This window comes from Sodiomyces alkalinus (genome assembly GCF_003711515.1).
Source record: "Sodiomyces alkalinus F11 unplaced genomic scaffold SODALscaffold_4, whole genome shotgun sequence".
Classification (NCBI taxonomy): domain Eukaryota; kingdom Fungi; phylum Ascomycota; class Sordariomycetes; order Glomerellales; family Plectosphaerellaceae; genus Sodiomyces; species Sodiomyces alkalinus.
Genome location: NW_021167082.1, coordinates 1,553,825 through 1,580,764, shown reverse-complemented (window position 1 = coordinate 1,580,764; position 26,940 = coordinate 1,553,825). Strand labels below are relative to the sequence as shown.

The 26,940-nt window shown below is 57.0% G+C and overlaps 9 protein-coding genes across 9 annotated transcripts; 3 read left to right on the top strand and 6 right to left on the bottom strand.

Moving 5' to 3' along the window:
- Nucleotides 1–169: 169 nt before the first annotated feature.
- On the bottom strand, nucleotides 170–4,189 carry SODALDRAFT_339692 (hypothetical protein; the record flags this gene model as incomplete). Its single annotated transcript, XM_028612878.1, has 7 exons — nucleotides 170–1,411; nucleotides 1,465–1,693; nucleotides 1,731–1,911; nucleotides 2,040–2,248; nucleotides 2,280–3,605; nucleotides 3,670–4,002; nucleotides 4,086–4,189. The coding sequence occupies 7 exons, from the start codon at nucleotides 4,187–4,189 to the stop codon at nucleotides 170–172; spliced, it is 3,624 nt and encodes a 1,207-aa protein (XP_028467121.1).
- A 1,895-nt stretch (nucleotides 4,190–6,084) lies between these two features.
- Nucleotides 6,085–8,876, bottom strand: SODALDRAFT_332753 (PLP-dependent transferase). The gene is made up of 3 exons (XM_028611797.1): nucleotides 8,575–8,876; nucleotides 7,204–8,407; nucleotides 6,085–7,085 (listed from the first exon to the last, which is right to left on the bottom strand). The coding sequence occupies exons 1-3, from the start codon at nucleotides 8,720–8,722 to the stop codon at nucleotides 6,260–6,262; spliced, it is 2,178 nt and encodes a 725-aa protein (XP_028467120.1). The 5' UTR covers nucleotides 8,723–8,876; the 3' UTR covers nucleotides 6,085–6,259.
- Nucleotides 8,877–9,408: 532 nt separating this feature from the next.
- On the bottom strand, nucleotides 9,409–11,186 carry SODALDRAFT_332750 (60S ribosomal protein L4-B). The gene is made up of 3 exons (XM_028611796.1): nucleotides 10,800–11,186; nucleotides 10,412–10,562; nucleotides 9,409–10,320 (listed from the first exon to the last, which is right to left on the bottom strand). Exons 1-3 carry the CDS (start codon nucleotides 11,002–11,004, stop codon nucleotides 9,624–9,626), a joined length of 1,053 nt encoding a protein of 350 aa, XP_028467119.1. The 5' UTR covers nucleotides 11,005–11,186; the 3' UTR covers nucleotides 9,409–9,623.
- A 37-nt stretch (nucleotides 11,187–11,223) lies between these two features.
- Nucleotides 11,224–14,763, bottom strand: SODALDRAFT_294704 (hypothetical protein). Its single transcript, XM_028608763.1, has 2 exons — nucleotides 14,238–14,763; nucleotides 11,224–14,173 (listed from the first exon to the last, which is right to left on the bottom strand). The coding sequence occupies exons 1-2, from the start codon at nucleotides 14,318–14,320 to the stop codon at nucleotides 11,611–11,613; spliced, it is 2,646 nt and encodes an 881-aa protein (XP_028467118.1). The 5' UTR covers nucleotides 14,321–14,763; the 3' UTR covers nucleotides 11,224–11,610.
- A 1,253-nt stretch (nucleotides 14,764–16,016) lies between these two features.
- Nucleotides 16,017–16,976, bottom strand: SODALDRAFT_332748 (DUF1531-domain-containing protein). Its single transcript, XM_028611795.1, has one exon. It carries the CDS (start codon nucleotides 16,673–16,675, stop codon nucleotides 16,241–16,243), a length of 435 nt encoding a protein of 144 aa, XP_028467117.1. The 5' UTR covers nucleotides 16,676–16,976; the 3' UTR covers nucleotides 16,017–16,240.
- A 612-nt stretch (nucleotides 16,977–17,588) lies between these two features.
- Nucleotides 17,589–18,646, top strand: SODALDRAFT_332747 (hypothetical protein). The gene is made up of 3 exons (XM_028611794.1): nucleotides 17,589–17,893; nucleotides 18,017–18,140; nucleotides 18,276–18,646. The coding sequence occupies exons 1-3, from the start codon at nucleotides 17,861–17,863 to the stop codon at nucleotides 18,452–18,454; spliced, it is 336 nt and encodes a 111-aa protein (XP_028467116.1). The 5' UTR covers nucleotides 17,589–17,860; the 3' UTR covers nucleotides 18,455–18,646.
- SODALDRAFT_350476 (hypothetical protein) lies at nucleotides 18,497–20,946 on the bottom strand. The gene is made up of 2 exons (XM_028613482.1): nucleotides 20,746–20,946; nucleotides 18,497–20,673 (listed from the first exon to the last, which is right to left on the bottom strand). Exons 1-2 carry the CDS (start codon nucleotides 20,779–20,781, stop codon nucleotides 18,682–18,684), a joined length of 2,028 nt encoding a protein of 675 aa, XP_028467115.1. The 5' UTR covers nucleotides 20,782–20,946; the 3' UTR covers nucleotides 18,497–18,681.
- Nucleotides 20,947–21,342: 396 nt separating this feature from the next.
- SODALDRAFT_350475 (WD domain-containing protein) lies at nucleotides 21,343–24,574 on the top strand. The gene is made up of 3 exons (XM_028613481.1): nucleotides 21,343–21,643; nucleotides 21,713–21,740; nucleotides 21,827–24,574. The coding sequence occupies exons 1-3, from the start codon at nucleotides 21,467–21,469 to the stop codon at nucleotides 24,469–24,471; spliced, it is 2,850 nt and encodes a 949-aa protein (XP_028467114.1). The 5' UTR covers nucleotides 21,343–21,466; the 3' UTR covers nucleotides 24,472–24,574.
- Nucleotides 24,575–24,892: 318 nt separating this feature from the next.
- Nucleotides 24,893–26,885, top strand: SODALDRAFT_332744 (U4/U6.U5 tri-snRNP-associated protein). Its single transcript, XM_028611793.1, has one exon. The coding sequence runs from the start codon at nucleotides 25,022–25,024 to the stop codon at nucleotides 26,747–26,749; it is 1,728 nt and encodes a 575-aa protein (XP_028467113.1). The 5' UTR covers nucleotides 24,893–25,021; the 3' UTR covers nucleotides 26,750–26,885.
- The last annotated feature ends 55 nt before the right edge of the window (nucleotides 26,886–26,940 follow it).

Sequence of the window (26,940 nt, the reverse complement as noted above, 5' to 3'; positions counted from 1 at the left end):
TTCGATACCACCAAGACAACATGACTTTTCTGATCGTTCACAACACTCTTTGCCTTTTTTGTTTTTTTGACAGCGGTCCTTGTTTTCCGTGGCGACGCAGCTCATTCCTCGCTGTGACTGGTGGGCCTTGCCAGCAACACACTGTGACTCGTACACCAGCCTTCGGTTCTTACAACCACGTGTCGGTCCCCTTTCCCCCCTTCGGCAGCGACTCCCTGCGTCCGAGCAGGATCCTCCCGATCAGAGATTTCCTAGGCCGCGTGTCGCCGTTCCGCAAGGACGAGAGGCGCAGCGGCACGACATACGGGTCCAGCTCGATGCCGACGTGGGCGTGGCCGTCGTCGCCTATGTATCGCCCGAAACTAAACGTGCTGGACGAGGCGGCGCCGCGAGGAGTCGAGGTCGTCGTGGTCATCTTCTCGCCTTCCTCGACCGGGTGGTATTCCCGCAATGCGCGGCTGGGCGCCACGTAGGCCAGGATGGAGCCGACGGTGGTGGGCATGCGGGGCAGGAAGTGCTTGATGCCGAAGCCGTACAGGATGGCGGCGACGAGGACGTCGAGGCCTAGCACGGCGACGCTCATGATGAAGGCGGGGAGGGGGATGAAGATGCGCGTCTCGGTGCGGTGTTCGGTACCCTCGAGTAGGACGGGTTCGCGGCTGCGCTCGAAGACTTGGTGGTTGAGGCCGAGGATGAGGGCGAAGAGCTGGCGGTAGAGGGTCTCTATAGACGGGATCACGGCTTCGGGGTCGGGAAGAGCGGCGTCGGGATCGAGGAGGTCTTTGTGTCCGGGCATGATCTTCAAGAAGTGGTTCATCCAGTCTCGCGATAGGGTATCGTTGTGCCAAGCCAGCTCCGACTTCCTGAGCTGGTAGTTCGTCATGACGATCAATGTGTCGGTATCATTCGTTGCGTCTTGATAGTCGAGCACGTTCGTGGACTCGGAAACCTGCTTCGAGGCAAGTACAACACCCTGTTCATTGACGGTTAGTTCGAAAAGGGCTGTCGTAAAGTCAGGCTCGCATAAGAGTAACGTGGTTTCCATGAAACCATCTGTATCCCGGACCTGAGGACTCTGTGACCAGCCCAGAACCAGCGTCGTATCGCAGACATCATAAGCCGCGCCAGAGGCGAGAGTGTCTACAACCTCAGCGGCGGAAGGACCGAAAGGCATGTTAACAAGAGCCCTGTCCAAGGTCAACTGGGCGGGTTGAAAGTGTGTTGGACATTCAGGAAGAATGCGGCCTCTCCTTGACAGCGTGTAATTGACCAGAGGGCCAACGCCATTGGAATCGAATTTGCCCAGAGGCGAACATTGGGGCGTGACGCCGAAGCCCCTGGTGGTCGATGTGTACGCCTGGGCAATCGTTTCTTCGCTGTTTGGGAGAGTGAACGGGCGGAAATAGTAGTCCTTGCTGATCCAAGGGGGAAAGGGGGTATTCTGAGAAATGTTGTTCATAATACGACGAAGGGCTCGTGATAATCCAATCCCGTAAAGCTCCGAGGAAGGAAGTAGACGTCGTGGAGAGTCGCCTTATCAATCTTGGGAAAAAGAAAGGCCTCGAACGTGCGCGGGTAGCGGACCTGCACCGGATGCTGGTTGAAGATACCGCCGAGACCGACTGCGAGGACGTTGGAGAGCAGGGCCACAGCGGCAAGCATGGCTAGAAGAAAGTGACCGGCTCCCAGGGCCCTCCACAGTACCAGCTGGGGCGGAATGGGCGGTATACCTTGCGTTTATGGACCCTTTAGCTGGTCTATGGCCCGACCAAAGGTCCTTGAATGGTTGCAGAATGCAGAGCAAGCGGTTCAATAGGACCCAGAAGGGCTCCATCAAAGTGGCAAAGATGGTTGGCAAGAAACTGAGGAGGAGTTGCTGGACATCGAAGCTGGCATTCGGCGGTATAAGCCCTGTTGGATCAGTTAGTAGATGGGAAGGCCGGGCTTGTGCTGTCCCACTCAATTATAACGAGAAGTCGAAAAAGGGGCAAGTCGAAAAAAGGGGCAAGTGAAAAAAGGGGCAAGTGAAAAAAACGCACCACCTCGGGTTTGTTCCTCCTGCTTGAGATACACAAGGCAAACCATTGCCGCGACCATAATCAATATGACCAAGGCAGCAAGAGGACGGCGAAGAGCCCAAGGTCGGACAGGGGTGTAATGACCTCTAGCCGCCGCCGAGTCCTGCCGATCGAGGTTCACCCGACCACCACTCTGTGCGTTCCCACGGTCGCCCAGGACTTCAATAACCCTGCGACTGGCATCGGCACACAAGCTTGAACCTCAAATCCTGCAGTGCGTCGGCCAAGTCTTCCTCGGACGCGCAGCCCTTACCGGCGAGATTGTCCAAGAGAGCTGAGCTGTCGCGGCAGATATCCATCAGAGACGCAAGGGAATTCGGGTCCTCGGTCAGGGCGCTCGGCGCCTTCCGACAAATCCACGCCAGCGCGAGCACGAAAAGGGACACCAAGACGAGTAACGCCTCGACGATGGCGGAGAACAGACGGCTGACGACGATGCCGTGTAGCTCCATGTTCTCGGTCCCCTGCGCCGTGAAGTTGTCGGTCGCGCTGACCATGACCCGACGTAGTGCGAGGGAGAAGATCTGCCTGTGTGCGATGGTGAACGCCTCGATGAGTCGTGACCGGTTCTGGAACACGTGGAGCGAAGGCAGGTCTTCCTTCTGCGATCCGACGGCGAACCCGACCATGGGCGACATGGGCCACGCCAACCCCAGGTCGATCATGTGGGGATACTGCTCGAGCAGCCGTCCGAAGGGATAATCTCGCTGGACGTGCAACTCGACAGCCGACACGCCCGCGCCGAGGAGGTACTCGAAGGCGGTGACGTTAAACTCCGCCTCGGTCAACGGCTGCACGGGCCCCAGGGGGACGACCGAGCCCTCCACGGGTTCCCGGTTCTCCGCCGACACGGTGACGCGGACGGTCTGGCGGTAATAGCTCGTCTTGCAGAAGGCAGCCTCCAGTCGGATGTCGTTCGGGTGGTCCTCCATCAGGGAGGCGTTGTGGTGGGTCCAGATGGCCAGGAACTGGTTGCGGACGTCGGGGCAGGTCGGGCTCTCGAGAGAGTAGGAGGCGAAGGCGCTGTCCTGCCAGCCGAGGTAGAACATCTTGAAGGGACTCTGGCCGCCGAAGTGGCCGTAGGCGGCGATGTCGCTGGCGTTGCAGCCCCGGCCGTCGAGGAAGTCGAAGGTCCTCCGCGTCGAGGGGCCGTGTCTTGAGATTTGGGCGGGCCAGCAGTCCAAGTCGGTCCAGTATTTGACGGATGTTCCTGTCAGATTCCTGTTTGTGGTAGTAGTAGGCGTCTGTGGATCGCTGGCCTGCACTTCGAATGGCATGATGGTGTAATCTGGAGTGGTAAAAGGGGGGTACCGTTGGTCGAGCCAGGTGATGGCGTAGGCTTCGTTCAGGATGGATTGGTCGAGGATCATGGGGTGCTCGGAGGTGGGCATGAAGGTGAGGCCGTTCAGGATGCGGACATCGCGGGTCCTGGTGACGGAATCGGTAGCGATGATGGCGGCTTGTAAGGGGACGATGGCCCACATGATGATTGTCATGGTGGTGCCGGAGAAGAACACGGGCCAATGGCTTTTTCCGTTGGGTCAGTTGAGGAGGAGGAGGAGGAGGAGGGGGAGGAGGAGACACTGCATACCGATTCTTCAAGGCCCGAAAGGGCACAAAGCCGACAAAGTCGTAGGGGTACGTCAACAGGATGGAGTGGTTAGCGGTGGCCCCCTCCTCCCGCGACATTTCGAACCAAGGCTGCGTCCGTTTCGCGTCCAGGTCGACCCAGCTCCAGAACAAGCTGTAGAAGACGGCGACGACGGTGGGGAGGAAGAGGTAGCCGAAGGTGGCGAAGGCGGAGAGGTCGTCTGGCTCGGTGGACAGGGAGAGGCCCCCGGCCATCAGGCTCTGGCGGGTGAGGACCTCGAGGATGGCGACGAGGAGCAGGGACAAGAGGGCAAAGCAGATGAGGACGGGGAGGCTGAGGGTAGCGGGTTTCCAGCCATCGTGGGTATGACGGGTGGGTTGAGCGGCGTCGAGGCTGGGCTGGCTGGTTGGTTTCACCGATGTACATGAGGTCGAAGGACGACTCTTCTCCGGGACGGGAACCCGGAGAGTGTCCCCCGACAAGAGTTGCGGCCGAACGGTATGATCAAGCTGAACGTCATTGTCACCATGGCCTCCTGTGTCGACTGGTTGAGTGTGCGGTTCGTTCGAGGAGGGAGGGGAGGCCGTTTTATCCGCCGACATTGAGAGGCAGCTAACCAGTAGCCGCTTTGCCAGGGGCTGTGCGAGAAGAAGGGGGGCGAAGCGAGACAGGGAGAACGGGAGCACAAGTCTAAAGCTCAGAGGCAACAAATTCAAAGGATTGTCCGGTAATACGCCATCGAGTCGGTCAAGGAGCGGAACTGTACAGCGTAGCACATCGTAGCACCTGATCTGGAGGACGGGGAGCAGAGACCGTTATATGAGCTCAGGAAAGCCCGAGACAGAGGCGGTCGGGGCAGGGGGGGCGGGGGCCATATCCAAGGCCAAGGTGTGGTTCCATGGGGGAGGGACCGGAGGGTGGGTGGTGATGCATGACGAGAGACCCGGCAGTGTGGTCGAGCGCTAAGAGCAGTGGATGGGAGCTTTTCTACGTGAGTACGGTGATCGCTGGATGGTCGGTCCACACGGAGTTGAGTGGGATGGAGAGACGCGGGCCCCGGCACGGTAACCGGCGACAGGGGACCAGACGGAATCGGTTGAATGAGGCGTCGTGGTTAAGCGCCGGCGCTTGGAGAAGGCAAGTTGCAACTGCAACCCCTTGTTGCAGCTCCGTTGGTGATGAGGACAGACCATGGCGCTTGATTTTCTTCGCTTGGAGAAGGGCATTGGTTTGTTTGTTCTTCGGGACGGTTTAAGCGGGACGGACCGCGTTGAAGATGTTTGCAAGTTGATGGTATGCGGGTTGTAGGTTGTAAGGAGTAAACGGACAATGAGGAAGCGCTGATGGCAGAGCAGAGCAGGGACTGGATAAGCGAGTCACGTGACCTTGGCGACTTGGCGATCAAAGGAACATAGGTAAGGTAGCGATGGTACCTTGTTAATTAGGTACCTTATTCGAGATTCTTTCCAGTACGGTCCATGTATCCCGACTCCTGCCACGAACGATGGCAAGTAGCTAGCTGAGGTACCTTGGGTAGGGAACTTGGAATTTACATCTCGAGTTTGTTGTCTTTTGCTTCTTTTGTTTGTCGGCTGGTTTGCTAGAGCTCCCTCTTCACATATGATGGACACAAGTATCGCTCCCTCTCTACTGGAGGGATCGTTGCTACTAGACAAGCACACAATTAATCATCTGTCCTATGAGGTTTGTTATACTGTATACGTAATGGAAGTACCTTCCGTTCCAATTACTCTACTCTAGTCCTCTATACCTTAAATACGCCCGATACCCCTTGCCAACCATCTTTCTTCTCCTCTTCGTGTAGCGGAGGGCACAGCCATGGACAGGTACCTAGGTGAAAATGGATATACAACAGTCCAGGTACTACTAACGACAGCAACGATGTGGGGGACACGACCTTTATGAGAACAAGAACAAGAACAATAATCAGGTATCTTATACATATGATGTCGACCTTTACATGTACCTGGACAGCAGAGGACTTTAGCTTCTCTGATAATGCCAAGTGCGAGTACTGCCAAAGCATGCGCAGTAAGCCATGCCCTAAGGTATGACCATGCCAACCCCCCTGTGTAAGCCGTCCCGGGTCACTAACTGTCACAACACAAGTAATAACAGCCTTATTATCCGTTAGGCGGAGGAATATAAACTCACAACATCAGTCCATGTCTGCTTTCTTACCACCATCGCACGAGAACTCGGGCGAGCAATCATATGCAAAGGGGGCACCTGGTCACTTCACAGGTTATGAGCCAGTGACCACGTGAAAAGACACCATGGACGAATCCATAACGTCCTTAGGCCACTGTCTTCGCCGGAGGGCAGACTGTGAAGGACCTCTTTATTAGTGGCATTTGCTTAGTTATCCACATATATTAGGTAATTATAAGGTACCTCATCACCACGTGCATCAGAATCACCACCACCATCATCATCATTCATAGATGCTCAACTATAAGACAACTCTATAATGTAAAGACTAACCACAACATGAAATCATCAAAAGTGATCAAAGTGTTAGCAATGCTCCGTGCCGCACAACAAAAACACCATCTTTCAACTCCCAGAATCAACACCCCTGGCCCATCCCAGCCAAGTTACCCATCCCTTCAACAGCCAGCCCCCCCTCCACCCCAGCCGACTTGAACTCTTTAACCAGCTCCTCAATCCTCCCCACATCCCGAATGCGCCAAAACGCATGAAGCGCATCCACAAAGCGCCGAGTAGCAGCATCCACATTCTCCTCCGACTCGGCCGCGAAGCACAACCGGTAATAAGCCCACGCATCCCTCGCCAGCACGCCCCCATCGGCCGCGAACATGACCCCCGGCGCAGGGAGCACCAGGTACGGCCGGTGCGTGCACAGCGCCACCAGCGCCGTGCTGAGCGCATGTCCGTCCACGCGCGGCAGGCTGCCCCCGGGGACCCCGCGGGCCATCCAGAGCGGGTGGCAGGGGAACCGGACGCGGAGCCAGAGGAACATGCCGCCGCGGGGCCACGCGAAGTCGTAGAGCCGCGTCTTGGTCACGACGCGCCAGTCGTCCGTGTCGTCGGCAGCCGTAGCCGTGGCCGTGGCAGGGGGGTTGTCGCCCCCCCCGCCTCCCCCCGCTCCTCCGCTCGGTTTGTTGCGCACCGGCTGCTTGAGCTGTAGTAAGGTGGCGCCGTCGTCGAGGATGCGGGCCATGCGGCACATGCGGCGCTCGTAGGTCCCGCGGAGGCCTTCGAGCCAGCGGACCCAGCCGGAGGTGTCCCAGCCTTCGAAGGCGAGCTGGTCCTTCTTGGAGGGGAGGGAGGCGAAGGAGGCGGTGGTGGACGGGGTTTGGGGGCCCAGGAGGAGCTCGGAGACCATGGCTTGGACGAAGCCGGAGGGTTGTTGGGTGGATGTTTCGGCGATTCTAGGGGAAGGATGTGAGTGAAAGAAGACGAAAAAAGAAGAAGAAAAGAAGAAAAGAAGAAAAGAACAAGAAAAAACCGGGGGGATGCGAGGGACGGGGGAGGGAAAGGGAGACATACCTCGTGATCCGCTCGACAAACTCTGGCTGCGCTGTAATCCAACCAAGCCGGCAACCGGGCGCAATGGTCTTGGAAAACGTATCAAGACGTATCACCCGCCCATCAACGTCCATGCTAAGATACGACGGGACAAGAGAGTCCAGGAAAGGATAGCCAGACGACTTGGTCCGCCCGCAAGAAGAAGAAGAAGAAGAAGAAGAAGACGAAGAAGAGTCCTTCTCAGACCGTCGCTTCGCCGCCTCCACAGGATAACCGCGGGACACAGCCTCCTCCGTCTCCGCCGAGGGAAACTGCAAAAACCAATACGGGTCATCCTCGACAATGATCACGTCGTACTTCTGGCACAGCGCATAGATCGCCCGCCGCCGCTCCACAGACAGCACGCCGCTCGTGGGGTTATGACCCATGGTGACCGTGTACAGCATGTGCGGCCGGCGACCCCTCCGCTCGTCCCACGACGCGAGCACGGCCTCCAGCCCGCCCGGCCCGGCGGCGAGCATGCCCTCCTCGTCAATCTCGACGGGCGCGATGCCGATCCCGCGCGGCAGGCTCTGGGCCAGGACGTTGGAGTACATGAACCGCTCGACGAGCAGGTGCGGGCGGGCGGCGATGGCGTCCGCAGCCGGGTCCCACGCGTCGGTGAGCAGCTCGAGCGTCTTGGCCATGCCGTCGGTCGAGCCGCACGTGAGGACCACCTCGGGCCCGCCGGCGTAGGGAGCCTCCGGGTGGAGGTGGTTCCGGGTGAAGTGGCGGATGAAGGACAGAAGGGGCGGGTAGCCTTCGGCGGTGCCGTATTGGAGGGCCGTGGCTAGGTCGATGCGCTTGGAGAGGTCGCCGTCGGGGCGGACTTTCGGGACGGATATGTGGTTCGCTGACTTGGGATCATCGTGGTCGACGTCCTTGTTGCTGTTGTTGTTGTTGTTGTCGTCGTCGCGGACTGCGGATGAGGTCTTCTTTTTGGATCCGAATAAGTTCAGACTCCAGCTCTTCTCCGGCTCGGAAGGGAGGGTATTCGATTTATCGGTGCGACCACCCTCCACGTAGCGACTACCGCCGTTCGGAGCGGAGGAAATGGCGGCCGCAGCCAGTTGATCGGTCACGGCATCGGGACTCGGGGGTTCGTTCGGAGTGGGTGTCCATCGTTCGGGCTTAGCAGCCTGTGCCTCGAGAGTATCGTACGGGAAGAACGATGGATTGGGAAGGCCTGTAAGGGAGGGTGGCGGACCGTTAGCCGTTTGATTTGTGGCGTACGCCGAAGGGGGCTGGGGGATCAATCACGCAATTAAGCTGAAGCCCAATGGCGATCGCAGGTGGGCTAGTGAGACATTGAGACGTCGATTTTGTTTTTTTTACTAGTACTGTCTTACGCACCTCCGGCAAGGTTTCCGATCCCGGGAATCTGGAAGAACTTGTAATATTTCTTGAGAGCGCTCGGTTGACGCAGCTTCGTGATGGTGGAGTAGTGATGGCTCAGGTCCAGCGGACGCGGCTTTGCCGTGTCCATTTGACTTGATTCCATTGTGTCTCGTAGAAAACGGGAAGAATAAAGAGAATTTCGAGAAGAAGCCAAAGATGTCTCTGTCAAGGTCCAGACAGCGTACGAAACCTGGTGATTCAACGTCAATTAGAAGCCGCTTATCTGTCCGCCCGAGATATTGCGGAGTTGCTGAGAGTCGTATCACAGATACCTTAGAGAGCTCACCGTCTATTAAAGAAAACCGATGACAAATCGAGAATCTCCAATCTCACCGGTCTGGCCCAAAGGGAATTAGCATCACGGAGGTACCCGGCTGACCTTGGCATGAAGACCTGACCCGGGATCCCGGAACCGAATTTGGCTATTGGTATTGGTGTTGGTGCGATAATAAAACTGGGGCTCCCTGGGAGCATTATCCGTACGAAGTACACGTGTAAGACATGTTACGGTTACCTAGGAGAGGTGAGGATAAGGTCGGATGTCCCCAAACTATCGAATATCAAGAAGGCCAGGGAGAGAGAGAGAGACGCGCAAAGGACGAGACGGCAAAATGTACGACCAACTTGACTGGCTTAAGGAAATCAGACATGCTGGGAAAACAATCTGTTTTCAGTGGAAGAGCCCCATCCACATCTTTCAGCGAGTCATCAAATCACATCAGTCACATAGTCACATCCTCGCAAAAGACGGTTAGGTCACCAGTTCGCTAAAACAAAAAAAGCCAGAAATCCGGGAATCTTCTTTTTCCATTGATCAAGAGGTCAACCTTCCTAGTTGCCATTTACGCCTCGAGGAGAAATCATGCCATGCCATGCCAAGCCGTTTCGCAAAACCTTCCTCTCTTTCTCTCCCCCCCTTCTCTCCCCCCCCCAGCCCCGTTCTTTTTGCCAAGTCATCAACAGAAAATGAATGTTCACAGAAGAAGGAAAACAAGCCCAATAGCTTATTGCTTCTGGTGCTCATTGGAGAACACGGCGGCGTACGGGTTGAGACGGAGCATGACCTGCTTGTTGCGGAGCGGGTTCTTCTTCTGGACCGCGGGGCGGCGCGTGGTGGGGCCGCCCTTGGGGGCGCGCACCGAGGACTGCACTTCCTGCGAGTTGATGAGACGGCTGAGGTCGGCCTGCGAGATGATGTTGGACGGCAGAAGGAAGTTCTTCTTGAGCTCGGACGCCTCCGTGGTCGACCCGTAGATGGTGTCGAGCGCCTTGAACGCGGCGGACGTCCAGACGATGAACCGGCCGAGGTGACCGCCGGGCGCCAGCTGGAGGAGGTTGAGCTCGGTCACGGGGGACGTCTCGACGCCGGCGAGGTTCTGGAAGCCCTTGACCACGTCCCGGCCGTCGGTCTCCGGGTCGTAGATCACCAGGGGGCCGCGGCGCTGGCGGAAGCGCCGGCCGCGCATCTTGCCCTTGCCGGCGCGGAGCTTCTTGGAGTTCTTGGCCTTCTCGACGTCGGTACCGGCACCCACCGCCTTGAGGAGCCCGAACGCGGCGGACGTCTTGACCACGGCGTCGTTCTCGAACGCGGCCGAGTCGATGACGAGGGGGACCTCGAGCACGTTGTTGATGCGGTGGCCGCGGGCGAGCAGCAGAGGAGGGACGGCCGAGGCAGCCAGAGCCGAAGCGACGGCGTAGCGCCTACGCTGGGTCAGCACGAGTTTACTCGTCTCCCGTGGTGGTCCCTACACACACGAGACAAAGTGCAGCCGCCATCAAAAAAAGGACTCACTTCTGGTTCAAGTTGACCTTGATGTGCCACTTGCGCCAGGTCTTGGTGGGGGCGAACATGCGACCGGAGCGGCACATGTTACCGAAGGCAGCCTGACCGGCACGGTGAGTACCACCACCCGAGACACGGGGAATACGGGCAACAGCACGACCTGAGAGGATACTGTCAGCCATCCATTCCATCTTGTCGTCGGCCCAAAAAAAAAAACCCCCATCACGTATGTTCGTTGTCGAAAGCATTTCCCCTCCCTCTCGTCCACACGACTCCCCCTCTCCCACAAACCAAATCCACCATTGGATTATCAAATCACCCTTCCACTCCCCGTCGTAGGGGAAAAGAAAAAAAGAAAGGCGAAAACAAGAAAGAACACGGCAAGGTGACGACTAACCAGTGCCCCAGGACTCGGCCGAGGTCTGTTCACCGGCCTTCGAGCTCACGGCATAAGGTTGACGCTTGTTCTTGGCCAGACCCTTGTGCACCTCCTGGACGATATCGGTACGGATAGGCGCCTGGAAGACCAGAGGCCAGGTGTGAGTGTTGCCCGTGGCCTTGCCATCGGCGCCGATGATGGTGACGGTAGGTCGCGAAGCCATCTTTGATTCGGTGATTGACCCTATAATAAACCACCCCGAACAAAAACCAAGTCAGTGAATTGATTCGAGGAACCCCGGAAGTCGAAAGTGATGTCGTTGGAAAAGAACGAGAAAACGATTGTGATGCATACCTCGGTCGTGGGTGGGCTTCGATGCTGTTGGGTTAGTAAAACGGAGTTGGGGAGGGTTTTCCGCCTGGAGGGCTCGCGAGAAATTTGGCCCAGGTGTAATTTTTTCGATTTGTTTGGTGGGCAGCTTCGACCCTAGGAACTTTCGGTACGTACCGCAATTCTTCGTAATTCTTAGCGAAGTCGTGGGGATGGTCACGTGCGATGTCCACTTTTTATCACCCATCACCGATAAGCATAATGTACTCCTTATCTCCCAACAACAACCACCTCCACCACCTCACTCAATTCTCGATCACGTCATTGGTCAATTCCACCTGCTCGACGAGGAGGGTTCGCAATATCCCTTCACAATATCCCTTCACCCAACTTCTCACGTTTCTTCATGAAATTTTTCTTCTTCTTTTCCTTTTCACATTTCCGCTATCCCTAATGCATCGTCGAACATAACATCATAAATGTAGCTTCATTCATCACATCACTCCCAGCTCTTCCACTCGTCAATAAGCTTATCCACCTCTCTCTTCGTCCAAGCATCGTTCTGCCCGTGCTGGTCCAGCCGCGCCATCTCGTTGCGAATATCCGCCCAGGCTCTCTGCCTCTCCAGGACCTTCGCCTCGAGATAATCCACGTCGTTCCGCCGGCACGCCTTCCTGAAAACGTCCCTCATGCGGCTGGAGTACAGCTGGCACGTACCCACGGGCAGCCGCTGCGGTTGCATGTAGAAATTCCGCGCGATGGGGTTGTTGTCTTCCAGCCTCGGCCGGACCACCTCGTCAAAACACTCGCCGCACACCGTGAACTCGGGGATATGCTGCATGATGTGCCATCCCTTGTCCGTAACGGGTCGGTCCTCCGTGCACTCCGTAAACAGCGAAAGCCGCTCCATCGTCCTGGCGAGAGCGGAGATGTTAGGGGGCGAGTTCGTCGCCAGGGCCTTGTCCGAAGTCGTCTCCATGGCGTCGAAATACAAAACGAACCGTCTTCGCTTCGGGTGGAAGTACATCGCACAGGTGCCCCAGGTGGGCACTGCGGGCGTTTGTTGCGGAACGAAGATGCCAGTCAGGTTGGGGAGCAGGACCTCAATCGTCTTGGCGCATTCGTAGCAGACCGTGAAATCGGGAACTGTGGTCTGACTGTAGGGATCCACGACGGAATACCAAATTCGCACCGCTTCCCGGTTCCCCGGGCATGGCTGGTTGTGGGCTACATTGGTTATCAGATGAAACAGCCTGAGGTCGGGGTAGCCCTCCTTCAGGGTGAGGAGCCATGCAATGCGGTACCATGGAGACGAGCCAAAGTCGCACCTAATGGGCCTGTCCATTGGTCGGAATAGCGTCGGCACGAACTCGTTCCGATAAGGTGTCTCGGCAAAGACAGCCATGTAGCAGTCGGGACAGATGTCGAAGTGGTCACAGCGGGGGAGACTGAGCCAATCTGCCTTGCCAGTCACCCCTTTTCTTCTGGGGCAGTCAGGAATGGGAGCAGTACCTCCCCTGCTGGCGTCCTCCGAGTATCGCCGATAGCTGCCAGTGGACTGGTCCGTAGTAGTAAGGGTCGTCTTGTCTGGTTCGAAAGGGGGTGGGGGCCAGGAGCTCTCTTGGCGAGTGTCAGGTTCCATAGGCGTAATTCGTGTGTCAGTGGAAGAAGGCGCCGGTGGTTGGCTCGCCTCGTCGGTCGGCTCGGGAGGTAGCACGGGCATGACGGCCGGGATGGCCACAGGCATGGACGTGGACGAACCAAGAGTAGGAGGGCCTCGCGATCGGAATGAAGGTGCGCGGGGATCACCCTCTCGAGAGCCCGAGCCATCCTTGCCCGGGCGTAGATCATCCTCAGGGTACGGCAGGGAGGGCCCCCTACTACCATGAGTCATCGGGAAAGTGGCGGCGCTGCGGGGTGTAGGGGAGTGACCGTCTGCAAAGGCCCTCCCTGAACTCTTGGAAGATGGAATGGGGGATACCGGAACCCACGATCTGGGTCTGGTGCTGGATACGGGGTAACCCCCATCCTGGTTGTGCAACACTGGTCGCTCCTCAAAGGCAGCAGCCGATCTCCTGCGGCGTGTGTTCGATGAGGGTGCCTTGAGCAAATGTTCGGCGCTGGAACTACTTGGCGGAGGAGACTCACGTCTATACATCGACGCGCGCCGTTCTCGTCTCCTGTCATACGAGTCGGGGCCATACTCACTGCGTCTTCCGACGTCGCCAGACTGATCCCCCGGGAGCCGCGACGTCGGGAGGGGGGCCTCGGCGCTGACGGCGGATCTTCTCGCCGTGCCGGGCGTCAGGGAACTGGCTGACCGACCAGCAGGATCATCCACTCGTCTACCCTCCCCCAAGGTGGAACGGCTCCTCTGGGCCGAGGCTGGTGAGTTTTGGCTTCGCGAATAGTCATAGTAGACCTTGTCACGACCGCCGGTGGCATGTTTGATAACCTGTGGCGACAGATGATCCTCGTTGTTGGTTGACAAGTGCTGTTTGGCGCGGTACGAGAAGTCGGGGGGCGGTTGGTCTACGTAGGTGGTAGACATGCTTCGGCGATGACCTCCAGCCCCCCCGGACGTGGCCGAAGCGAAACTGGTCTCGAGAGGTGGAAGATCCTGCCGGCTCCTGCGCCTCTCTGACCTCGCCTCGGGGGTACTGTCGTCAACATCTGGTGCCACAGGATCATATTTGCGAGCCGTGTTGGCCTTGTAATCTTCATTTTCCACAATCTTAGGGGCAGACGACGAATGTGTATCGGAGACCGTTCTCTCCTTCGTACGGATGGGGGATTCGAGGGGCCCGCTAGAATCCGAAACGTGTACGAAGCGACGCTCGGGGTTATGCTCATGGACCACTTCGATGAGGGGGAACTGGTCGACGTCTCCACGTGAGGGTGGTTCATCGAGGCTACTCGAGGTAACGCTGCCATGTTCTTTTGCGAGGGCTTCGGCTTCGTCTTCGCAAGTAGGCGGGGGAGGTCGGGGCAAATATCTCGGGACAGCACGATCTGGGCTTGGACTGCGGCGTCGGGGAAGGGAAGGAAGTGGACGGCTTGCACTAGGGATTCATGTCAGAAAACACTTGAAAATGTACGACGTTGGAGAGGCAGGAAGAAGCTTACGGCCTGGGACTCTTGCTTCTGGAGGTCGTGAAATAACCATCCTTGAGAAGGCTCTGGATGCTGTGTGGCTCTGCGTCGGCCATGATGAAGGCTGATAAAAGAATAGTAGATAACTCAGAAAAGGACGTTTCAGGAAAGTATCGGCGAAAGCGTCATGTTCGCGACGAGAAAGCCGCCAAAGGTTGCCAAGGCAAGGTATCAACCTTGGTCTTCACTCCTCTGTTAGCAGGAGTGAAAGTGAAGGTATCGTCGTCAGCAATTACCGTGGTAGTAATGGCAGTCGAGATCGCAGTGAGGGATAGAAATGATAGCGAGACGACGACGAACGAGTCCAGGAGCTGACGCGTGGCCTGACTTGTCTGGCGATGAGATCGTCAGCACGGATAGCTGGACACAGGCATTCCGCACACAAGGCAAAGACTAGGTGTCGTCAGAAGGTGATAGAGAAGATTGATCGAAGAAATGCAGCAAGATAGACGTCTGAGGATGGAAAAGGGAAACGGATTGGTTTGGCTTTGTTTCGTTGTCCAAACGAGCAACAGGGTGAGGTGAGACGCAGTGTCTTGAGGGCAACATGAAGGATGACATAGCGGTGGAGCCGCATAGTGGGGCGCAGTGCGCACCGTTGGCACGGTTACAGTGCATATGTCCGTGTACAATAGTATCGACACCGTGGCAGTAACAACATTATGTAAGCCATTACGGTCTCGGTCATCCTAATTGGACTTGACCACTATTATTTCCAGCATCGCCGGGCGACGACCGGCGGGCGGCAATCGAGGAACCACAAGAACATGCATGCCACTAGCCCGAAACAATGGCTTTCATTGTCAAATAACATCACACGTCCTTGGCTCCGACCGTATCCCGTTATCTCCACACAAACCCAACCCTCCTCTTTCTCATCCAGAATATCGGGCTTTGACTGGCCCCGCGGATATGCTTAGTGCTTCCTGCGTAGCACAGGTAGCCCCCCCTTTGCATATGGCCTGCACGGCGCATGGCCAAGCGGTTTGTTGCTACACAAGGCCACGTAAGCGACGAAGATCATCGGAGACTGGGTTGCCTCCTTCCACGTTGTTTCGCGGGTACCATATTGCTTACTCCTATTCAGCATCAATTCTGATCTGAGATGAATACCCACGCTGCTCTAAGTGCTCTGACAGCTGCACTTCCAAGGTCGGAGAAGCTGGAGATAACGGATCATTATGCCCTGTACATGTAAATCCTCGAGTTTCTATAAGTGACAGATTACTTGCACGTCAAGCCTCTACCTGGTAAACAAATATCCTGGATAAGACTCGCCCTTATTATGGCAAGTCCCTCCCTGTAGTTTAGTTGCAGCTTCTGATCCGGAGGGTAGAACATAACATTGCGACTAGGAAATCTTTTCGAGAGACACCAATTGGCTATGGATGAAGGAATGGGGAGCTCCTGGGCCTTAGCAAGGGAAGATGGTTCTCCAAGGAAGGTAATATTACGGCAGCCCGATGAATGGACAGAGCAAAAATAAAGTCCCCAATGGAAACCACCTGCGCATTGGCATCCTCGACGGTCAACTCCTGGAGTAGCACTCTAAGTACGTTCCAGATATAGGGACTAAAGTGCAGCTTATTTCAACATAATAGGCCAGTTGGTCAAGTTCAAGTGGACCAAGTCGGCTTTGTCTATTAGCATACAATACTGTGAACATCCCGAGTTCAAATTCTGCATTAAGGTGTACGTTTCCCGTAGCCTCGAAAGGGAGGCCGAGTTTTTTTTTTTTTTTTTTTTGATACTTCCCCCCTTATGACTTTAGTTTATTCATCAAATTCGCTATGGATATCCCTATCCGGAACAGTTGTGGTCTTACACGTCTCAAAGGGACACGGCATGGCTGAATTTCGACATTGACCAGATAGAGGCGTCATACGGTCATAGTAGTCGAACGAACTTGCACACACCAACCCTCCGACCAACACCAGACTTGCAGCCTCCAGCAACACAATAAAGCGCGTTGCGAATTACTCCTTTTCCAAAAACTCCTCAATATCCTTATCCTCCTCGTCCTCCTGCAACTCAGCTAACCTCCGCTCCTCGGCATCCAGTAGCTCCTTCAGCACGTGGCGCTGCCGCCGCCTAGCCTTCTTCCCCCAGTCAGTGGCTATCGCGGGGCCTTCGGCTCCCTCTTCTTCTTCTTCTCCGTCATCAGAATCCTCGGGAATGCCGGCCTGACCGCGGATGTCGTTGGGTGTCAGCTTCGCTCGAGGGGCGGCGGTATCTTCTGGTTCTTCTTGCGCCTCGTGGCCGCGCATCTGGAATTTTCCACCGAGTTTCATGAGGTAAGGGCGCAAGAGGGCGTAGGCGCCGACGATGACGACAAGGCGAATGATTTTTTGCGGGGTGAGGTCCTCGAAAGAGGCGCGGAGGTTGGTTACGCTGCGATTGACGTACTCCATGGTTCGTTTCTCTGAACTGAGCGGTTAAGACGGAGGTGGTTGGCCGAAAAGAAAACCCGGGATACGATATCCGAGTTGAACTTCGAAGTGGGAGAGTGTCGAGGTTGAATTTAGGACCCGACGTAAGTTGCGCCAGCAAATAATGAATCTTGCGTGGCGCAAATGCTTAGTCGACCTTAGCCGACAGCAGGTAAATCAGGGTTGTGTGAGTAGGCCAACAGAGAACAAGAGTCATAAGAACCTTGGATTCGGAGAGAGAGGACTCTGCGACAACTTGTGTGCGTGTGAAAGATTAGGGCAGGCGCTGCGTGAGTTTCCAATAGATGGCTCTCAAGGGAGGGATTAAAAAGTTGATACGAAAAAGATGGAACTGGTGGACAGGAGTCTGGAAGCGTCGGCACGTGGACATGCATTTGCACCGGTCACTCCGGGTTGGAGGTCCCCCACGAGCACGCTAAGCTCAGCTTGGCGATGGGGCCTAAGTGGAGCTAACCGCAAGCAACCGACTTGGCAGGGTCTAAGGTAGGTAAGGTAAGGTAGGTAGCCAAGCAATGCAGTGACAGTGACGTCAGGCCATTACCCATCTTCGAGAGAAGGTCTTTGTTACGATAAGATAAGCACTATAATCTATAGCACTGGGCATGAATGTATCTGCTGAGGTTGATCGGATTCGGGTATAATATCAGCAGATACAAGCTAAAACAATCACAAATTAATTTGCGAAATAGAAGCTTGAATGTTTTACTATCTACCGGGTCGCTCGAAATATTGTTGCACTGTTACCGTAGCTAGAGCAACTTCAATTCTTGACGACTCGGTATCACCAATGGCCGCGAGTCACGTGACTATCATGAATTGTTGTTTGGCGCGACCGAGAACGCATCGGAATTACAAGCTACGTTAAGGCACATAATGAAGATGAAGTAGGAACCCCAGACTCATGGATATGCCATCAACACTGGACAGACATCTGACGAAACGTCTTCAGCCACTCAAAGTTGACAGTGTGATGTGAAATCCGCGATTTCACACCATCACTTTCACCCGGGTATCCCCGTGACGCGACGCGCCAGACGTGGAGAGTGATCGATCTACGACCCGTCGTCTTGGGAGGCTTTAGGTTTTTCTCTTCTTCTTTCTTCTCGGCTCTTTACACACTCTGAAAGAGCCGAGGCATAGTCCATAATGGCCGACGCGTCGAGTGACGAAAAGCGAGAGGTCCGTCTCTCCCCTCGCCCCTCGCCCCTCGCCATAAACAACTTAGCCAACCGAGCACCGCCCGTGCCGTCCCATCGGAAAACAGAAAACGGCCCAGCCATGATTCACTGACAAACCTTCCAGCGCCTCAAAGCCGCCCTCTGGTTCGCCGTCGGGCAAATCGTCGACGAGGAATCCATGAAGAAAAACCGCAACGCCACGCCTCAGTTCATCGGCGCTTTGACCGAGATGGTGTGGGAGCAGATTGGTGAGTGCTGGCCATTCTTCCCAGTTTTCCTCCTCGTCCCTCGTCGGCGACTGTACACACACAGCACACAACATGGCCCTTACCGGTCCCGCAAAAACGGATGCATTTTTTAACGAGCAACTTTCGCGTGAATAGAATCCACAGCGACAGACTTGGAGAGCTTCAGTCGTCATGCCGGGAGGACTACCATCAGGGCGGACGACGTGGTGCTCCTGGCGAGGAAGAACCCGGATCTGCATGACCTTATCAAAGACTACGTTGATGAGCTCAAGGCCAAAAAGGCGGAGAAGGGAAAAGGGAGGCCGACGCGGTAGAAAGCCACTCCCCTCCCCCCCTGGGCAGTTATGGAAATGGGGGGCCCGTTTCAGGTTATGATATCTTATGATATCCTCCCTTTGATGGCCACTCTCTTAATGCTTAATGAATTCTTGACTAGGCCGTCGTTTTGGTGGTACAATTACTCTCGTGGTAAAATAAGCCACTAACAGCGTGAGAATGACGCTTCCCCCCCTAACAATAGCGATATTCGGCGACTAAAAGTTCACTGGGTATTCGGATGCACTCCCTCTTCCTGTAGACTTTGCCCTGGCTCCAGCTCCAGCTCCCGCTCTAGCTGTTCAATTTGTCGTTGCAGCTCCATTTGCCCTTGCATGTGGATCCGTTCTCGCTCGTCGATTTCTTCCTGCATCTGCTGCATTTCCATCTGTTCCTGCAGATCGATCCGTTCCTGCAAATCGATCTGTACCCGCATTCCAATGTCTTGTTGTTCCATTTCTTCCTGCTCCTCTTCGCGTTGCTGTTGCTCTTGCTCTTGTTCCCCCTGTCGTGGTTGTTCTTGCTGCTGCTGCTGCTGCAACTGGGCCGCATGTGCCGCCTCCATCTCCTTCCACTCATCCTCCGTCGCATGCAACGCCTGCGCAAGCATCGACACGAACGCCCAAACCTCCCCCGCCACAACGAGGTGCAGAAACTCGACGCCGACAAAGTTGGTCACCAACCGCCAGGACAAGCCGTCGAACACGTTGGGCTCGTAAATGTCCGACGCCGGGAGCCCCATCCGTTGCCTGTACATGCGCGCCACCAGCCGCAGCGCCACCGCTTCGTACGGCGCCAGGAGGACGTAGCTTGCAATCACGGTGAAGACGTCGGTCGCCAGACACGCCGGGAGGCGCGTGAGCATCGTGTCGATGTACGTCGGCATCATCGCCATCATCATCATGGCCGGTCCGGTGCCGTCGGGCCCGGCGCTGGGTCGGAGCTCGGCCGACCACAGTCCCGGCGGCGCGTCGGAGGACTCGGTGGCCTCGACGTCAAAGCTGATAAGTGTTGCGCTGATGCCGCCTTCCTCCTCGTCCTCGGTGCTGTAGTCCTCCCCGCCTCGGGAGGAAAAGACGCTAGGCCGTCGCGGGGTTGGGGTGGGGGTGGAAGTGGGGGTGGTCGGTGCTGCGGGGGTCGCTGGTGTGTCAACGCCGACGCCGACGCCGACGCTGGGACTGGCACTGGCACTAGCACTGGCACTGGCACTAGAGTCAGGAGCTTGTTGGGCTTGCTGCTGGCCTTGCTCGCTGATGTCGCGAAGCAATTCCGGCCGCGTTTGTGGAGGTAGGTCGACAGGTTGCCGTGAGGGGGCCTCCTGTGGTTCGGGTTGCGTCTCGGCCGTGACGGTTACAGTAGGGGCGGCGGGCATGGGAGGGAACATTGGGGGGGCCATCGGCGGAAGCATTCGCCGGTTATGCACGGTGTTGGGAAGCTGCGCATACAACGCTTGCCACAACGTAGTTGTCGTTCTTCTCCACACACGGCCCCATAAGACAAAGGCGAGGAAAGGCGTGGCGTTCAGGCACCAGGCCCCGGCATAGCCGAGGAGAGAGGACATGCCGAGATCCTTGGGTGGCGCAGGCGCGGGCACCGGCGATGACGGGGAGCCGATGACGAAGTAGCTCCAGTGAGGGAGCCACTCACTGGCCGGTATGATGTCTAACCTCTGCATGGCGACATACAGTTGCAGATGAACCCGGACGTAGGCAAAGATGCTATTGAGCCATGGTCTTCGGGGTCCACGGCTCCTGAATCGTACCCTAGTAAATGTCTTCCAGGCATGGCCGGCCAGGAACATGGGTAGACCGGCGAGAAGGAGATTGCGCGCAGAAGCCCGACTCCTCTCGTAACGAAACAAGTCGAAGAAGGATATATCTGCGTATCTTTTGTAGATGAGGATCCTGGCACGCAAGCCGTTAACCCCCCAGAGACTGCCCACCTCGAGGATACGGCCCAGCCTGAGTAGGCGTTGGCCCATATTGTCTTCAAAGGCCTCATGGCGATGCACCGAGTCGAAATGGGCGGTTGAAGGACCCATGTCGGGTTCGGCCACGCCTATTACCTGCATGACTTCATTGTGCGCCCTGATCATCTCGCGGTTGCGCCTCTTAGTTTCTGGGTTGACCGGACGCCCTCTGCTGTCGTATTGCTGTACTGGTTCCCGCGGATCCTCTTCGCCCAAGCCTTCGACTACATCGTCGTACGGCGACCGGCCCTGTTACATTGCCGTTAGATTCTGCCATGCGGCGCAGCGTGAGCGAAGAGAGAGAGAGGGGGGAGAGCTTACTAGGGCCTGCGCAGTCAAGGGGCCAAGCCGGGTCATGCTGGGAGGAAGTGGTGTGTTGAGCGACTCGGCGTGTGTCGCATTCTCATCTCAGAGCTCCAGTGTGACGAAGACCAACAACGAGAGACTCAAAAGAGCCAGTGCGATAGGGTCAAGGAAACGGCTTTCCGCTGAAGTTCTGGGTCATGAGTTGGCGAATCCGTTGTCAGACAATCCGTCGCTACCTTAACCCTTACCTAAAGGTAAGAGATCCGTAGAGGTACGTACCTTATCCGGGTAGCATGGGAACAATCCACCTTACATTTGTTAGCAGGTACAAAGATCACGTGATCTGTTGCACTTCCAGAGAGTTGTGTTTACGTCTCTGTCCGTCCGACTCAATAATAACCCGGAAGAAACGAAACTGCGTCCTGGAAGGTATTTTGAAGAATACTTCTCAAGGTTTCTTTGTTTGGTTGACTTCCAGGTTACCTTAGGTAGCGAACTCTTTCGTACTTTCAATTTGTACCTTAGGTACTTCTGACCAAGCCCTTCCCGTCACCAGCTCAGCTTACCTTAGATAAGATACGACCTCCGTTATCGATAAGATCGGGCATCCCGCTGGAGAAAAATTTCCAGGACATCTCGAGATTTGCGGTCGACCCTCGATTGGCAGCAGCAACGCAACACGCAACACGCAACACCCCCCGTATCGCCCTGTATCTCGAGTACATGAACAGGCGCCATGGCCAGCAAGCAGCCACTCAACACAACATTCAAAGTCGACAAGACTATCCAGCCTATATTCACAGGCGGGGCTGTGTCATTAGACAATGGCGCCAAGATCCTGGCTACGACCCTCGGTGAAGACGCCGTCTTGACGGACCCCTCCAATGGACGGCATATCGCAAAGATCGAAGGCGTACGAACTCTTGTTTCTTCTCACTTTCCATTCTTTTAAGAGACAAAACAGACTGACCTCAAGTCTTAGGATGGCGAGCAAATATCGACCTTGACATGTATGTGCCTACCAGCGTTTCCCTTGCTTCCCACCCCGGCTCCCCATAGACTCGTTTTCCATCATACTCACAACTCATTCTCTTAGTGACACCAAATGGGTCGCATCTCATTATTTGCTCTCGGTCTCTTACTATGAAGGTCTTCGCATTAAAGACGAACCAAGATGGCTCCATCGAACCCAAGCTCGCCCGGTCCGTGAAGCCTCATACTACACCGGTCGTCGTTCTCGCCGTCGACCGAACGAGCACCCTTCTTGCGACAGGAGGCGCCGACGGGACAATCAAAGTATGGGATATCGCGGGAGGCTACGTTACGCATACCTTTCGCGGACCGAGCGTCCTGGTCTCCGCGCTGCACTTCTTCGAGGTTGCCGCGGCCCGCGCCAACGAAACGGAGACGGAGAAGCCCAGCAGCAAAAAGGGGAACATGTCACGCCAGCAAGACGTCGAGAACGAAGAGGAGGGAAGCGCCAGCACCACAACCACCACCACCACCACCACCACCACCAGGTTTCGGTTGGCCTCCGGGAGCCAGGACGGCAAGGTACGGGTCTGGGACCTCCACAAGCGCAAGGCCATTGCGCATCTCGATTCCCACGTCTCGGATGTCCAGGGTCTGGATTACTGCCCGGAACAGCAGGCCGTCGTCTCCGGCAGCCGAGATAAGACGATCATCTGGTGGGACGCGCGGTCTTGGAAGATCCGCAAGGTCGTGCCGTGCCTGGAGCTCGTGGAGGCGGTCGGGTTCGCCGACCAGGGACGTCTGACCTACTTGGCGGGATCCAAGGGCGTCCTCCGCGTCTGGGATACCGACACCGGCCGGGAGTTGACCAAGGACCGACCTGCCAAGTCGGAACTGGAAGGGATCACGAGGGCGATCTACCATGCAGAGCTTCCGTTCATTCTTTGCGTACAGGCCGATTTCACTTTGGCCATGTACCACCCGCCCACCAAGGCCTCTCTTTCTGCTTCCGCCGAGGCCACGGTACAGGAACCTTTCCGACGTATCTCCGGGACACACGACGAGATCATCGACCTCGCCTATCTCCTACCGGACCGTTCGCTCATGGCTCTCGGTACCAACGCGGAAGAAGTCCGGCTCGTGTCCATGGTGGGAACAGAGTCGAAAGGCGACGACGCATACGACTGGGCAGCGGGCGAGTCGACGTATTTCGGCCAGGACATCGGCCTGCTGAAGGGCCACGAGGACATCGTCCTCGCCATGGACGTCGACTGGTCGGGCCACTGGATCGCCACGGGGGCCAAGGACAACACGGCGCGGCTCTGGCGCGTGGACCCGGCGAACCAGTCGTTCACCTGCTACGCGACATTCACGGGCCACGCGGAATCGGTCGGCGCCGTGGGCCTGCCCAAGACGGTACCGCCAGAATCCTCGGCGCAGTTCAAGGACCCGCTGAGCCACCCGCCCCCGTTCCTCCTGACCGGGTCGCAGGACCAGACGGTCAAGAAGTGGGAGATTCCGCGGCAGCAGCAGCAGGCGCAGCAGCAGCAGCAGCAGCAGCAGGGGAAGAAGGGCGGCAGCGGCTCGCGGGCTCTGTTCACGCGAAAGGCGCACGACAAGGACATCAACGCCATCGACGTGCACCCGTCGGGCCAGCTGTTCGCGACGGCGTCGCAGGACAAGACGGTCAAGATCTGGTCGGCGGCCGAGGGCGAGGTGCAGGGCATCCTCAAGGGTCATCGGCGCGGCGTGTGGTCGGTCAAGTTCGCGCCCGGCGACACCCCCATTATCCAGGGCGACGAGGGGCCGGTGGCCGGCAAGGGCGTCGTGCTGACGGGGAGCGGCGACAAGACCATCAAGCTGTGGAGCCTATCGAGCTACAGCTGCATCAGGACGTTCGAGGGCCACTCCAACAGCGTGCTGAAGGTGGCGTGGCTCAACATTCCCCGGGCGGACGACAAGAGCAGCAGCAACAACAACAACAACAACAACAACAAGAGGCCGATCCAGTTCGCCAGCGCGGCGGGCGACGGGCTGGTCAAGGTGTGGGACGCGCAGTCGGGCGAGTGCGAGTGCACGCTGGACAACCACATCGACAGGGTGTGGGCGGTGACGGTGCACCCGGGGGACAACACGATCGTGTCGGGCAGCGCGGACTCGACGGTCTGCTTCTGGAAGGACACGAGCACGGAGACGCAGGCCGAGGCGACGCAGGCGGCGCGGAAGCTGATCGAGCAGGAGCAGGAGCTGGAGAACCACGTCCGCGCCGGCTCGTACCGCGAGGCCATCGTGCTGGCGCTGCAGCTCAACCACCCCGGTAGGCTGCTCCACCTGTTCACGTCGGTGGTGACGACGAGCAAGCCGGAGGCGGGCAGCCTGAGCGGGGTCAGGGCGGTGGACGAGGTGCTGGCCAGCTTGGCGGACGAGCAGATCTTCCTGCTGCTGCTGCGGCTGCGGGACTGGAACACCAATGCGAGGACGGCGCCGGTGGCGCAGCGGATCCTGTGGGCGCTCGTGCGGAGCTACCCGGCGGCGAGGCTGTCGAACCTGTCGGTCAAGGGGGCGCGGGGGCAGAAGAGCCTGGGCGAGGTGCTCAATGCGCTCAAGGTGTACACGGAGAGGCATTACAAGCGGATGGAGGAGCTGGTGGACGAGAGTTATCTGGTGGAATATACCCTGCAGGAGATGGACGGCCTGGCACCTGCCTTGGACGATGTGGTGATGCGAGATGCGGAGGATGGCGGTAGGGACGTTATTATGGCGTCGTAGTATAGAGCCTGTATAGAACGCAAAAGGAAAAGACGACTTACGTGACCTGGCTGCATTAGTTTTCAGTGGTCAATTTCTCTTTAAAAGCTTCGTGTAAGGTGGTATTTTCTGTCAGGAATTGAATTTTTTTAATTTAATGTCGGAATATCGTTGATTTCAAACTCCTCGTCGCTCGGTGGTCGTGGATTTCCACTCTGGAAATGTCGGAATAGCCTCAAGTTAAGCTAGGGGCGTGGTCTCAGCTTTGTGATGGGAGTGGCTCTAATAAAGGAACATCACCTGTACCATTGTGTACGTGTACTTTTTAGGTACTTTGTGCTTTTTACTTGTACTTTGTACTTTGTACATTGTACCTCACTCCCATCCGTGCTTTGTATCTTTTTCCCAAACTGCAACTTTTTTGCCTTGGACAAATTCGAATTCCATCTTCAACCGCCCCATCATCCATCCCGACACCCTACGCGAATGATACCCGACCGTCCTATCTTCCCATCTTACGTCTCGTCCATATACAGCGATACTTTGTTTTTCTTTTCTTCTTCTTTCCAACATGGACTCGGTCCGTCGTAAGAGACAGGCAATCGATGCGCTCGATGAAGTCGCGGGCACCGATTCTCCTGCGTCAAAGAAGTCCAGGTTAGGAGATGTTCAGATGACCGACGGCCGTACATCGCCCACGCAGAATGGCCAATCTGAAGAAAAGTCAAGAGAGGAGATTCAAGAGAGACCAGGACCAGCCCCAGCCAACGGGGAGACGACAGCCGATGTAGACGACGATGCCGAACCCGAACCCGACGCCGACGCCGACGCCGACGCCGACCAGGCTCCCATCAGCGCACCGATCCGACAATCCGCGCCCACCGACGGCTACGACGACCTCTACCTCGACACCATAGATCGCAACGTGTTAGATTTCGACTTTGAGAAGCTATGCTCCATCAGCCTGTCCAACATCAACGTCTACGCCTGTCTCGTCTGCGGCCGCTACTACCAAGGCCGCGGCCCCAAGTCCCACGCCTACTTCCACGCCCTCGACGAGGACCACCACGTCTTCATCAACATGCAAACCCAAAAGGTCTACGTCCTGCCCGAGGGCTACGAGGTGAAGAGCAAGGCCCTCGACGACATCAAATACGTCTCCGACCCGCGCTACACCAGACAGGAAGTCGCCGAGCTGGACCGCCGGAAGACCCTCTCCTGGACCCTGGCCGGCAAGGAGTACGCCCCGGGCTACGTCGGCATGAACAACATCAAGGAGAACGACTACCTCAACGTCGTCGTGCAGGCCCTCGCCCACGTCGCTCCCCTGCGCAACTACTTCCTCCTCGAAGACCTGTCCCCGCCGCGTTCCGAGCTCGCGCGCCGCGCCGGCATCCTCCTCCGCAAGATCTGGAACCCGCGCGCCTTCAAATCCCACGTCTCCCCGCACGAGCTCCTGCAGCAGGTCGCCCTCGACTCGGGGAAACGCTTCACGCTGACCCAGCAGTCCGACCCCGTCGACTTCCTCTCCTGGTTCCTCAACCACCTGCACCTGGGGCTCGGCGGGTCCAAGACCAAACCGGGCAGCTCCATCATCCACCGCGTGTTCCAGGGCAAGGTCCGCGTCGAATCGCAAGCCATCACCGCCCGCGCCGACGCCGGCGACCGCCTCCGCTTCGAAGAAGCCGCCGAGGTCCGCGTCGACACCTCCCGCTTCCTCCTCCTGACCCTCGACCTCCCCGCCGCCCCGCTCTTCCAGGACGAGAACAACCGCAACATCATCCCCCAGGTGCCCCTGTCCCGCATCCTGTCCAAGTACGACGGCCGCCACGCCCAGGAACACCTCGCCCAGCGGAAGCGCTACCGCCTCCTCCACCCGCTCCCGCCCTACCTCGCCTTCCACGTCAAGCGCTTCAGCAAGAACAAGTTCGTCGCCGAGCGGAACCCCACCATCGTCACCTTCGACGCCCGCGGCGGCCTCGACCTCGCGCCCTACGTCGAGCCCGACCCGCGCCAGCACCCGCCCGGGGAACCCGTCTGGTACGACCTCGTCGCCAACGTCGTGCACGAGGCCGTGCGCGCGCACCGCGAGGACGTCGCCGACGCCGTGGGCGAGGAGCGCAAGACGTGGAAGGTGCAGCTCCGCGACAAGGCCCGCGACCAGTGGGTCGTCTGCCAGGATTTGTTCGTCGAGAAGGTCCAGAGCGAGCTGCTTTACCTCGGGGAGACGTATCTGCAGATTTGGGAGCGGAGGAGGACGCCGAGGGATACCAAGGGGAAGGCCGAGGCGGGTGTGTAGGGTGGGGGCTGTATGTACGTACTGTGTGTATTGTACGTACTGTGTATATACTGTGTAAGTGTGTGTATGGTCTTGTACAAATAGACCAGAATTCGAACCACAACGGAGATTATATTCATATGAGATATTCATGGAGAAATGACTTATGACTTTTATCTTCCTTTTTTTATCTTTTGTTTTATCTTTTTTTC